At 44.0% G+C, this 11682-nt stretch overlaps 1 protein-coding gene across 1 annotated transcript in view; it reads left to right on the top strand.

Annotated features, from left to right (window-relative positions):
- The window catches only part of Pax1 (paired box 1), a 7920-nt gene extending 1665 nt beyond the window's left edge, over nt 1–6255 (top strand). The window contains exons 3-6 of the mRNA XM_048349363.1: nt 7–59; nt 465–607; nt 1379–1601; nt 6167–6255. Of these exons, the coding sequence (XP_048205320.1) occupies nt 7–59; nt 465–607; nt 1379–1601; nt 6167–6255 (508 nt within the window). The remainder of the gene's footprint in view (nt 1–6; nt 60–464; nt 608–1378; nt 1602–6166) is intronic.
- The last annotated feature ends 5427 nt before the right edge of the window (nt 6256–11682 follow it).

Below are 11682 nucleotides of genomic sequence, written 5' to 3'. Positions count from 1 at the left end.
AGGCAGTTCCGAGTGGAATTATTACCCAGTCATCTGGACATTTATTGAGATGTTGAGAGGTCTGTACACTTTTTTTCCCATGAGGTTGCTCTGAATTTGAACTTGAACTTTCTGAATGGGGCCTTGGGATACTGGAGGGGCTGATTTGACTGGCAGCGCCAGCCCACTGCCCCCACACAGCCCTTTCGTGGGAAGCGGGTTTAGGGATGGGTGCAAGGAATAGCATGGCCCCCCTGCCTTGCTGTCCTCTGCCCAGTGAAGCTCCCACGAGTCCTGCAGTCCCTCTGACCCCGGTGGCTCTCTGAGTGTTTCCCTACTTTCAGGTGCTTCAAGAGATAACCTGGCTGTGCTCTCAGGTATCAACTGGGTAGTTGGCTAGTGTCCAGACATCTGGGCTGAAGGTCTTCATGAGTGTTCATCTCAGATTCTGACGCACCTTCTAATTCATCTGGTGTTCCCTATAGGGGCCCTGTCCGGGAGCGAAGGTGCCTCCTACTCCCCCAAGATGGAAGACTGGGCTGGTGTGAATCGCACTGCCTTCCCCACTACTCCGGCAGTAAATGGGCTGGAGAAACCCTCCCTGGAGGCAGACATTAAATACACGCAGGTAATGGAGAGGAGGAAGAAGGTCACCTTTACTAGGCTATTGGAATGGGTGGTAAGGATGGAGGAATCATGAAAGAACGAAAAGAAGCTTCCCCGTGGTACTGTGTTTGCCTGCAGCCAGCAAGCATCTTTGGGTTGCATATTTTTATCCTTCACTTAGGCGACAAGTCTGGGGGAGCCTAGCTTTTGAGGAGATTGATTTTCCTTTTCCAAGATACATTTGTTTTAAAAAGCTGGAAACAGCCCGCCTGTGGCTCATGCCCATAAATACTAGTTGGGGGGAGGGGAGCTAAGATCTGAATATAAAGGTTCAAAACTAGCCCAGGGCAGGAAATTTCGTGAGACTTTTATCTCTAGATAACCAGCATAAAGGCAGAAGTGGAGGCGTGGCTCAGATGGTAGAGCGTCATTCTTGAATGGGGAAAAAATAATCAAGGGACAGCCTAGGCCTTAAGGTCAAGCCCCAGTACTGGCATGAATAAATAAATAAATAAGAACATAGATAAACAAACGGATGGAGGCGATCTGATGTATCCATTGTTAAGAAAGGCAAAGACATACACTATATGGAACTCTGGGTTTAGCTCAGGTGAGGAAACATACGCGAATGACAAAGAAAAGGGGTCCTTTGGAAGGCTCAGATTTTTTCCCCCCTACAGGGCTGAGAGAGCCGGTAGCAAGGGGAAGTGAAGAACCCCCAGCAAAGGTTTGCAAGGGAGAAGACATGGGGTTATTTGCTAACCACCTGTCTCCTCTCCTCTCTAACCCGCAGTCGGCCTCCGGCCTCTCCGCAGTGGGTAGCTTCCTCCCGGCCTGCGCCTACCCGGCTTCCAACCAGCATGGCGTGTACAGTGCTCCTGGCGGCGGCTACCTAGCCCCTGGCCCTCCTTGGCCGCCCGCCCAAGGACCGCCGCTGGCGCCTCCCGGGACCAGCGTGGCAGTGCACGGCGGGGAACTCGCGGCAGCAATGACCTTCAAACATCCTAGTCGAGAAGGTGAGGGACCGAGGCAGGGAGCAGTCCAGTGATGCTAGATGCCTTTAGGAGAGCTAGAAAGGAGAGCTGAATTAGGGAAGAGAAGAGTGGCAAAGGAGCAGGAATGAGAGAGACAGAGATAGAAGCAGAGATAAAGAATGAAAGAAAGAGAAAAGAAAGGATAAAAAAGAAAAAGACTTGAACCTTGGTATCTGACATCTACACCTATATCCTTTCAATGATCTCCTTTTCCCCTAGGTTCTTTCATTTTAATTATTTTTTAAAAAGCCGAATCAGGTATTCCCTTAAAGTTTTTTGGTTGTTGTTGCTTTTGCTACTTAAAAAAAACTTGCTGCCACTATGAGGTTTAGAGTGCAAGGCTTCCTGCTGGCCCCTCTATCACTTGTGCCCGGCTTTTTTGCTGACTATTTTGGAGATGGAGTCTCTCCAACTTTTGACTCCTCTGCCTGGCTTGACTTCAACTTGAATGTATCAGTGTCACTCTCCAGAGTAGCTAGGATTAAGGTTATTAACATACAGCCCCCAGCCCCCACGCAGCAGGAAAAGGAGAACATTTCAATCATGAACTTCAAACTCAGTGTGTGTGTGTTGGAGTCTTTCTGAAAGTAATGTGGCTGTGAATTGACCTCCTTCTCTTCTATAAATATCCCTGTAACTGAACTAAGAGATTTGAGGGAATTCATCTCCAACTACCTATAGTGAGGGAGCCCATTTTCCATCACCCATTAAGTTCTGGCTTTTCTTTTTCCTTTGGGAAAGTTTTTAAGGACTCCCCATTTCTTCCTTGCTCCTGGAGGGGTTGAATTTGCTAACTGTCAACCTGCCCGTGTTTAAGTTCTGACCAGCAGAAATCTGTAACCTCTTCTACTGGGTGTGGGGTCCAGGGAAGGAAACAGTCAAGGTTGGGGGGGGCGGGGGACGGGGATGGGGAAGGCTCTAGCTCCTGGATGATAAGGGAGTTTTTACTGGTGTATCTGTTTCCATCTGTGGAGGCTGGAGGGCCACTGTGGGGACTAAAAGAGGGTCTTCTTCCTAGGGCCTCCTCAGTAAAAATTGCTATTTCTAAGCTGTCTTGGTACTACAAGGCGATAGTTTCAATGGATAAGGAAGGAATAAGGTGCCATCTAGAGCAGTGAAGGACAGATGTTCTATTTCCACCTTTCTTAGAACACACACACACACACATTCTGGATAGGATAATGCTGATTTTTCTAATTATAGATGAATCCAAGTAAAGAAAATTTATTAAAAATGATAAGTCCTTTTAAATTTATTTAAAAAGAGCAGAACACTGCTCATTTAGAGGAAATACAAGGAAGAAAACAGTTAAAAGTGGAGAATTAGATCTATGAACTTTACATTTAAGTACTGTTAAGATATCTTGAGGCTCACTTGGTTTTGTATTCTTGAATTCTCAGTAACCCCTGGCCCCTGGTTGTTGAAATTGAAATGGGGTTACAATTTATTTCTGTGCCCAAATTACTTAACTCAGCAGACTCATTTGCATTTAAAAAGTATACCCACAAATTCCAATGATTTCCCTTAGGTTGATTCCAAGAAGAAAGGCTGAGGAAAGGACTCACAGTCTTTCACAGTACAATTACTTTGTTCTGAGGACATTTCAATCTTTACATAAGAAGCAGATCATAAAGTGTACACAATGACCCAGAGGTAGCACTCCTACTTCCTGACTCAAAACTAATTCCAGTTACTTTGGAAGAGGAAGGAACTTTAACATTTAAGTTCATTTTTTATTGTTGATCCATAGAAAGATCTTCCTTTTTAGAAATATAGAGCCATTTATCAGGGCCAGTATTCACATTATTATTACATCTGCTTCCTAACATGAAATAAACTATGTGTTAAAATTCACACTTGTAATTAGCTACACTGGCTATTTAAGTAATTGTTTACTATCTTGATTCCCAGGATCTTGAAAGGTTCAGGTAACATGGACCGATCCCGGCCATTATGACATTCAAATGTTTTCATTTGAGGAACAACATAAAATGATAATTCATTGTATGGATGTTTTCATGACATGAGAAATACATACCCACTTGTGCTATGATTTTTTTTTTAACTCTTCTTATCGGCAGGAAACTGACTTCAAATGTTTTTTCAAGCTGATTATTGAAAAGATAAAGAAAATAATATAAGGTTTTGCCATTTATTTTTGAATTATTTTTTAAAGAAATAGTTCAAAGAAATCTACCTTATAAGATAGTTAACTGCCATTGGTTGTTTTTTAATTTTTATATTAGCATACATTTTTTCTGGTATTTTTTCCTTTTTGAAAGCAATACAATGCCATGGATGTTCAATATAAAACAAATACAATTGTATTACACACCCAATGTGATCAGTGTCCTCCAGATTAGGTGCAAATGAGCAGCTTAATGCTTAATCAAATATCAAAATGTGCATCAAAATTTATTAATTTTATCTTGGTGCAAGGCAGTGATCCTGGGCTCTCTGTTCAGTTGGCAAGAAAGTGAAACTCACATTTCTTATCCCCTGAAAGGAAACTTTCATTCTTGGGAAGTGAGAGAACAGGAGGGTCTGACATACTGGAAATCTCCGAAGTTATCCAAATATCTTCTCACAGCCATGGCAGGATCTCCCTTCCCTAAGTGACAGATTCTACCAAGACCTCTCTTCAAAGACAGCTTGTATTTTCAGCAGTGTTTGCAGAAATCACCAAACTTTCAGACTTTTAAATTAAATCTCGCCTAGCTGGACTTAAAAACATAATAAAACAAAACAACATGTAGGGGAGGAACCTAAAGGGATAATATCTTTGTGCCTTTGATCATATAAAATAATATTTATCAGAATGAAAAAAACTACATAAAGATTTGAAAATCAAGTCTGTTCCATATGACATACGCACAAAGAAAGCTCATTGTTTATATTTGTTACAGCTATGTTGTAGCTCTGTTCCAATCATTTCTGATCCTGGTTTTGTTCTTGGAGGATTCTAAGAACCAATTTTGCCAGGGATCATTTAGGATATTGGCAGGCTTAAAGGATAGAACCCACAACCAGTTGGTCTCATTTCATCTAACCCTGGGAGACCCCTTCCTCCGATTTACTTCTTCCCAAAGTGCTGAGAAAATACCATGCAATCCTAATGTTTTAAAACTGCCTGTTCCCTGAGACCAAATGAATTTGCAGAATGCCTGTTATCACGTTGGGCCTTTGGGTTCCCTGGCCTTACCCACCTATATCTCCCTGGTCCTAGGAAAGGGTATTTTAAGGAGGAATGGGCCTATAGGAAGGAGCAGCTGAGAAAGAGCTACAAAAAGAATTTGACCCCTGCAGAAGGTGGGGTGGAATCCAGCTCCTGGGTGTTTGTTTTTCAGGAGTTCATTTTCCTCCTTGTCTCTAAGGTAACCAGTCCTTGGCTGAGAACCCTCCTCCTTGGATGTTTTCTAAACAAGGTCCTCACTTTGAAGTATGTGGATGGGGAGAAAGAAAAGTTTGGGTATTCGGAGACAACTTCACCCACAACTGTGTTTAGGAAAAGAGCTGAAATGGGGGTGGTGGGTGGGGGAGGATCCAAGGAATAGGTTCCGTACTGGAACAGTCTTTAGAACGGTTCAAAAATTTCTCTCTCTCTCTCTCTCTCTCTCTCTCTCTCTCTCTCTCTCTCTTTCTCTCCCTCCCTCCCTCCTCCCCCCCAGCTTCCCTAGAGTTCAAGCGTCCAGCTCCTTCCCCTCGCCCCCCAAAGAAAGGCTTGTTGCGAGGGTAAAAATAAACCCCTGTAGATTTAACAGTTTGTGTCTCCTGTGTAGGAGAAGTTGAGTGGCCCCCGCGATAGGAAAGGAAACTTAGGCTTGCACAATCGTGGCATCATTTTTTTGGCTTTCAGTAGCAAAACTTGGTCCCCTTCCCAAAACCCCAAATAATAGAGCAAGGCGGAGGATACTGCCTGATCTGGCAAGCCTTCTGTCACTGTCACTTAATCCGGAGGCCCCTGGGTCCCCGGACGTGCTGTGCCTGTGTGGTGAGCGCATCTCGATCCCTGACCTCGTGGGTCCCACGACGTCTGCCGCTCACATAAAGGAAGACCTCCCCCTAGGCCTGAGGTCTCCAAGCCGCGCCTGGCAGGGAGGTTTGGTGATCCGTTCCTCACACGACTTGCACCCCTCCCCCTCCCTGCTCACCCAGAGCCTCCCTGCCCCGGCCCGAGTCAGTGGAGCGAGCTGCGGCTGGCACCTGTGCGCTCCTCGGGGTCTGGGGTGGGTGGGTGGTCCGGGGAACTCATTGATGTCAGTTCCCGGGGTTTACGCTGCTGAAGCCTTCATCGGATCTGAACCGGTGAAAATCAGTACCAGGGTAAAAAGAATTAACAGCACCCATACCCATTCTGGAGGAAGCCAGATCCTCTTGCCAAGCCCTCCGAGCACCGTTGTTCTTTAGGCGGAGAGGGCAGGTTGTTTCCCATCGCTTTGGAAGGGTCGATCGCGCCCAGCGCATTTGGCAGCGTCCCGGATCCCCGGGTCTCCAGCACCGCGTGCGGCGCTAGGCAGTGACCCGATGCCTTGTGCTTCCTCCCGCAGTGGCCGATCGGAAGCCACCGAGCCCGGGTGGCAAGGCCCCGGACGCCCTCAGCTTACACGGACTGCCCATCCCGGCCTCGACCTCCTAGGGGCAGCTCTTGGAGCCGGTGCCCGAGGTCGAGCTGGCGGCCGAGCCCCGAGGAAACGGCGGACCTGCGGGAGGCGAGTGGCGCGCAGCTCCGTCCTGCAGCTCGGGCGAGTGGTGCCGGCAGAACCCGAGGACTCGTGGAGGAGAAGCCGGCGTCGCTCGCGGGGCACGCTGTCTACCCGGCCACGTCCCGCCTCGTCCCGCCTCGAGCTGTGCCTGGCCCGGCCAGGCCCGCTACACTTTCTTTAAGGGCTGGGTTTTTGTTTCTGTTTAAAAAGGCTTTTCTGAACCTTGGCTTTAGACTGTTGCACCCTCTTCAAGAATGCCAGCTCCGACACACCTCTCTTTCCCTGCCAGCTTCACCTTTCTTTTTGGTCCTTTTGTCCATCGGCCTCCCTTCTTCTCTCCTTTCCCAGACTCGTTCCTGTCTTCCTCCGCCCTCCTTCTTCTGCCACCTCTGTGTCTGTTCGGTCTCCGGCTCCTTTCCTCTCCTCCTTTCCGTTCCTCCTTTCCTTCCTCCTTTCTTTCTTGGTCTCCTTTCTCCTCTGTCTGCTGTCCTCCCTTTCCTTCTCTTTCCCATTAAAAAAAACCAAACAAAACCCCCCACCAAGGACTCTATTCCCCTTTGCTTGTCCTGCTTTCCTAATCCATCTTTCCAACCAAGGAAAGCCTCATACCAATCATACCAATCTTAGAGATAGCTCCCTTTTCCAAATCATCATGCAAAGGCCCTCCTCTCTCCATGCACCCCCTCCCCCCCAAGCCCTGGGGGGGAAGAGCTGGGACCTAGGAGGCTGGCAGAGAAGCCACAGCTGTTACTTTATATTTTCATAGTAACAACTTGAAGCACAACCTTAGTGAACTGTTCTCCACTCCCCCATATTCTCTGGAAACCCTGCCCTCCCCTCCTCAGTGCCCAGTGACTGGGTTTCTTTTTGCTTCTGAGATGATATCACCCCACAGAAGATTGGGGTAAGAGTAAAGGTAAAGAGTAAAGTTGGTGTTTTCAGTAATGAGGTATTTCTTATTCTCCCCAACAATCCCAACACTTGGGTAGCTGACAAACGGCAAACACATCAGCATTGTTTTCGGTGTTCAGGGGTCAGCACATCTGTTAATTTAAAGCACACACTGCTTCAAGGTGCCAAGGTTCATTGCAGCTTCGGTGTTGCAATTGGTGAGGGGTAATACCCAGAAAGCATCTTCTGGGGCCAGATTCAAGGACAATCAAGAATGGATTTCAAGTTCAAAGGCACAGGAGGTGGGACCCTGGATGTAATGCAATTGATTTCAAGTTCAAATGCACTGGTGGTAGGACCCGGATGTAATGCAATTGATTACAAGTCCAAATGCAGTGACAGTAGGACCCTGGATGTGATGCAACTTGTAGTCATAAAAATATCAGTGCCGAAATCTGACATTACCTGTTAAACCTGGCTGGCTTTGAATAAAAGACAGTGTCTGAAACTAGTTTGGCAAGGGAGAGCAAATTGTGTCCTTTGCAGAGTAGCGTGCGCATCTGCTTAGGCTCTGCTATCTTCTGAGTTGCTAGGATTAGAGCAAAAAGGTTTTTAAAAATTGGTTTACTCCTGAGTATTTACAGCCTAGAATGGGAGGCAGGTGGAAGAGAAAGTGAGCCCAGGAGAGATGTTGGTCAATGCTTGATATATCTGGTAAGTCCCTTCAGGCCCTGGCATTGGGTTGCTAGAGCCAGAAAAATGCCAGGTCAGCTTGAGAACTGAAGGGAGGAGTAAGGTTCATAAATGATCCTAAAATGAAGTTATTCTTAAAGAAATAATATGAGCAGCAGGCACTAGAGAACTATGAAGGACTTTTCAAAAATATCTCTAAAATTCTAAATTATCTTAGGTTACTAGATGAGTGAGGGGTTTTTTAAACTACAAAGGAGTTTCTGGTTGATTGTTTTGCTTTTCCTCATTGCCTTTGGCTTTGGATTGGAGTTATTGCTTCTAAGTGGAGCTGCCTGCTGTGTATTGTCTGCTTGGGACCCATCAAGACTACCAAAAGGGTAATGGTTTTCACTGAATCTATTTTTTTTTTTTTTACAATAGTGCCTATCATAAAACAGTACTTGCCTCTTTTCATACAGAGACTACTTAGGTTTGGAAAACCTCTTGTCTTTAAAAATGTCCTATCTTATAGATAGGAAAATTGAGGGTTCAAGTTTGGATTTATTAAGTACAAGGCTTGGGTGTGGAAATGCAATGGCAACATTTCCTTTGAGAGTCAGGATTGGGACTTGAATCTTGAAATGAGAGAGATCAGCTGTGTATGGCAGTAGATCCTGCTGAGAGGCAGGTTATAATGCCAATAGGAGGAACACACGGAAAAGAGGATGCTCCAAAGCCCCTGTGCTCTCCTCTTTCCTGCATGTGCCTACATGAACTGGGCATGCCTAATCTTGGCTTCACAGAAAGCATTGTCATGTGTCTGGCTCGCTGCTTGGGGACTGGCTTGCTTAGGCAGGGGGAGACATCAGAAGGCATTGCAAGTCTTTCTGAATACATGAAAAGTGTTTTTACTACAGTTGCTGTCTTCCACTAACCACAATCTCCTTTTCTTTGTTACTCCCCACTGTTTTCAGGCTGCTCAGGGCTAAGAGGGAGGAGATCTGGGAAATGCCACCTAGCAGGATGCAAGGTGTTTATGTTTTGAATGTCACCTGCAAAGGGAGATAGTTTTCAATCTGTCCCCTAATATTTTCCATGTGCTGTGATTAAAGGTGAGCTCTCAGAATTCTGAGCTTTGGGATAAGCATTCAGGAAGGACAGGTAGCCTTCAGTAAAATGCCAGAAAGCTTTGGCATATCATGTGAGCAGTGCAGTGACACAACTTCTCTTTTGAGGCCCTGGGCTCTGTAGCACCCACAGAACTGCTTCTCTGCATGCAACAGAATGCCGTGGCATTTCTGAGCCCCTGTCTTTTCATCTGTGAAATATACCTTTACACACGGTCCTGGCACAGAGGGAGGCTAGAACTGCTGTTGTTCAGTTGTCTGGAGATGATGCTGATTAGCTGGTGAGAAGGATTAGGGAGATCATTTCTAAAGTTGATGGGGAAATCCAAACTTTAAATACTTTTCAAAGAATCCCATTGGAAATTGTATTCTCCTGTAGGAGAATCTGTGGAGGTATTGCAGACTCATAATAACAAAAATGTATAGCATCACATTGAGCAAAATAATTTGGAGAAAGATTGTCATGACTTATTGGCAGTTTATCTTTGTACTAGCACTTGCCTTTTGATTTTTAATTTAAGGTTTTAAAAAACATAGAGACCTATCAAAAAGAAAATTAAACAGAGAAAGACAAATTACTCATCTGGCTCTTTGAAGTTTTTGAAAGAACAGAGTAATATGCCCATCTCTGGAATACTCAAGTAGTATTGAAACATTGAAATAAAGACCAAAAGTTTCATTCTAGTCTCATTTAAGGTGAATGCTATTGCAGCCTTTTGTAAATGCTTTCAGGAAAAGAATAACCCTGCATTGTAAATAAGAAGTTTCTGTCTCTGTGCTATTTATAAGTGCACGCCAAAAAGTCATACACACAGACATGACTTCAGAGCTGCCCTCTGCAGATGAGTATCTTTATCTCTACCATATTCCCTTTATTCATCAGTGGATGCATACCAACCAACAAGGGCATATAAAAATGCTATTATCTGTAAAGAGATCCAGCTTTGTGCTTTTGATGATTGCAAGAGTTTGTTGCCTTAGTTGTTGGATGGAGTACTTAGCCCGGATTGTAATAACTTCCCTGGGAAAAGTAGAGGCTTTCTGGTAAGGAGGAGAGAAAACAAACACTGCAAAAGGAGACCAGTGGGACAAATAACACAGCTTTATCTTTTGTAAAGACATCCTAGCTTCCACAGACCACTGGTAACAGAAGCTGACAGGAGCCAGAAAAGACAGTTTGCCTTTTGTTAGAAGGGACTGTAGGTCTTTTGGCCAGGAAAGAAAAATGAGTTAAAGGATCTGGGGAAAAATAGTAAGGAACTATTGATAATAAAAAAATTTAAGTATCCAACATTTGCATGCATTTCTTTACCTATCCTAAATTGATTGAAATTAATACGAAAAATTTTACCTTATAGCAGGTAAACCTCACCCCTTAACATTTATATTTCTCCTATTTTCTTCTCCCTTAACTTCTGTAAAGAGAATGGGATTTATTTGATTCAACTGTGGTCAACCACACTGTAGCTTTCCTGGCATCAGCTTCCCTAGCTAGAATTATGTTGGCTAGTGTTCCCCCCCACGAAGAAACTCTACCTGCTCCATGCTATACTGGATGATATGAATTTAGATTCTTTCCAGAATATGCCTGGGGAACTAATTGAAAGGATTGTACATCCAGACAGCTATGTAATGAGAAACATTTGATGTCTTCCTCTTAATGGCTGGGAATTATGCACAAAAATAGTATTTGATCTTCATCCTGACCTTGGCTGTCTGAACTCCAGCCTCGTTCACTAAAGAAAAGTCCTGTGGCCCAGATATTTCTGTCCAAATTTCTGTATTTCAACTTAAACTGTTTTTCTTCTGATTTTGATTTTTTTCTTTTTAAAGAGCAGAACAAGAAGGAATATCACCATAGTCTTTTTATCCCCACATACAGACTTGTGACCATAAAACAAGAGCCACACATTCAGTCCCAGTTCAACTTGGGAATTCTAAACACTTGAAACAATTATACTCAATTTAGTCTAGACCCACTGTAGAGGTGAAACACGTTGGGACCCCTGCTTACTCTAAAGAGTGTTCATATCTTCAGGAGATTAGGTCTGCGATTCTCATTGAAATACACATCTGTTTCTGGGTTGGCCAAATCTAAAAGTAGAATCCCCATTGCAGTTTTCATGGGTGATAGAATTTCGACTATATTACAATTTAACCACCTGTGTTGCTTCCACTCCTTTTTTCCTCTTAAGGATGAAATAAGCCGATCAAGGGTTCATTCAGCTATTAAATTACATTTCCATCCTGTAACATTTTATTTCCTTTTTTCTCTGGTGAGATATATTGACTGGATAGATTATCTTCAGTGACTTTTCTTATATGGACCATGAAAATTTAACTTTCATGAGTACTATCAAAAGCTAGTGTGGATATAACTTTAATTTTATAAGATATTCTTTTACCCCATAGAACAAACAATAAAACAACAACAACAACAAAACATAACTAGGTAGTTCAATGGTTTTAATTAACAACAATCTCTTGGACAAAAATGAAACAAGCTATTTGGATGAATTTAAGAAAGCTTCTTGCTTTGAAAATTTGAATCCGAATCAAAAAGTTGTGAAATCTCCCCAAAATAAAGATCATCTTTCGACAAACAAGTTGTGATGCTATGAGTGTGATCTAGAAAACGAAAAGTAGCATCTGGCCACCAGGGGGAGCACA

Source organism: Perognathus longimembris, chromosome 6, assembly GCF_023159225.1.
Source record: "Perognathus longimembris pacificus isolate PPM17 chromosome 6, ASM2315922v1, whole genome shotgun sequence".
Classification (NCBI taxonomy): domain Eukaryota; kingdom Metazoa; phylum Chordata; class Mammalia; order Rodentia; family Heteromyidae; genus Perognathus; species Perognathus longimembris.
This window is presented reverse-complemented; position numbering and strand designations above follow the sequence as displayed.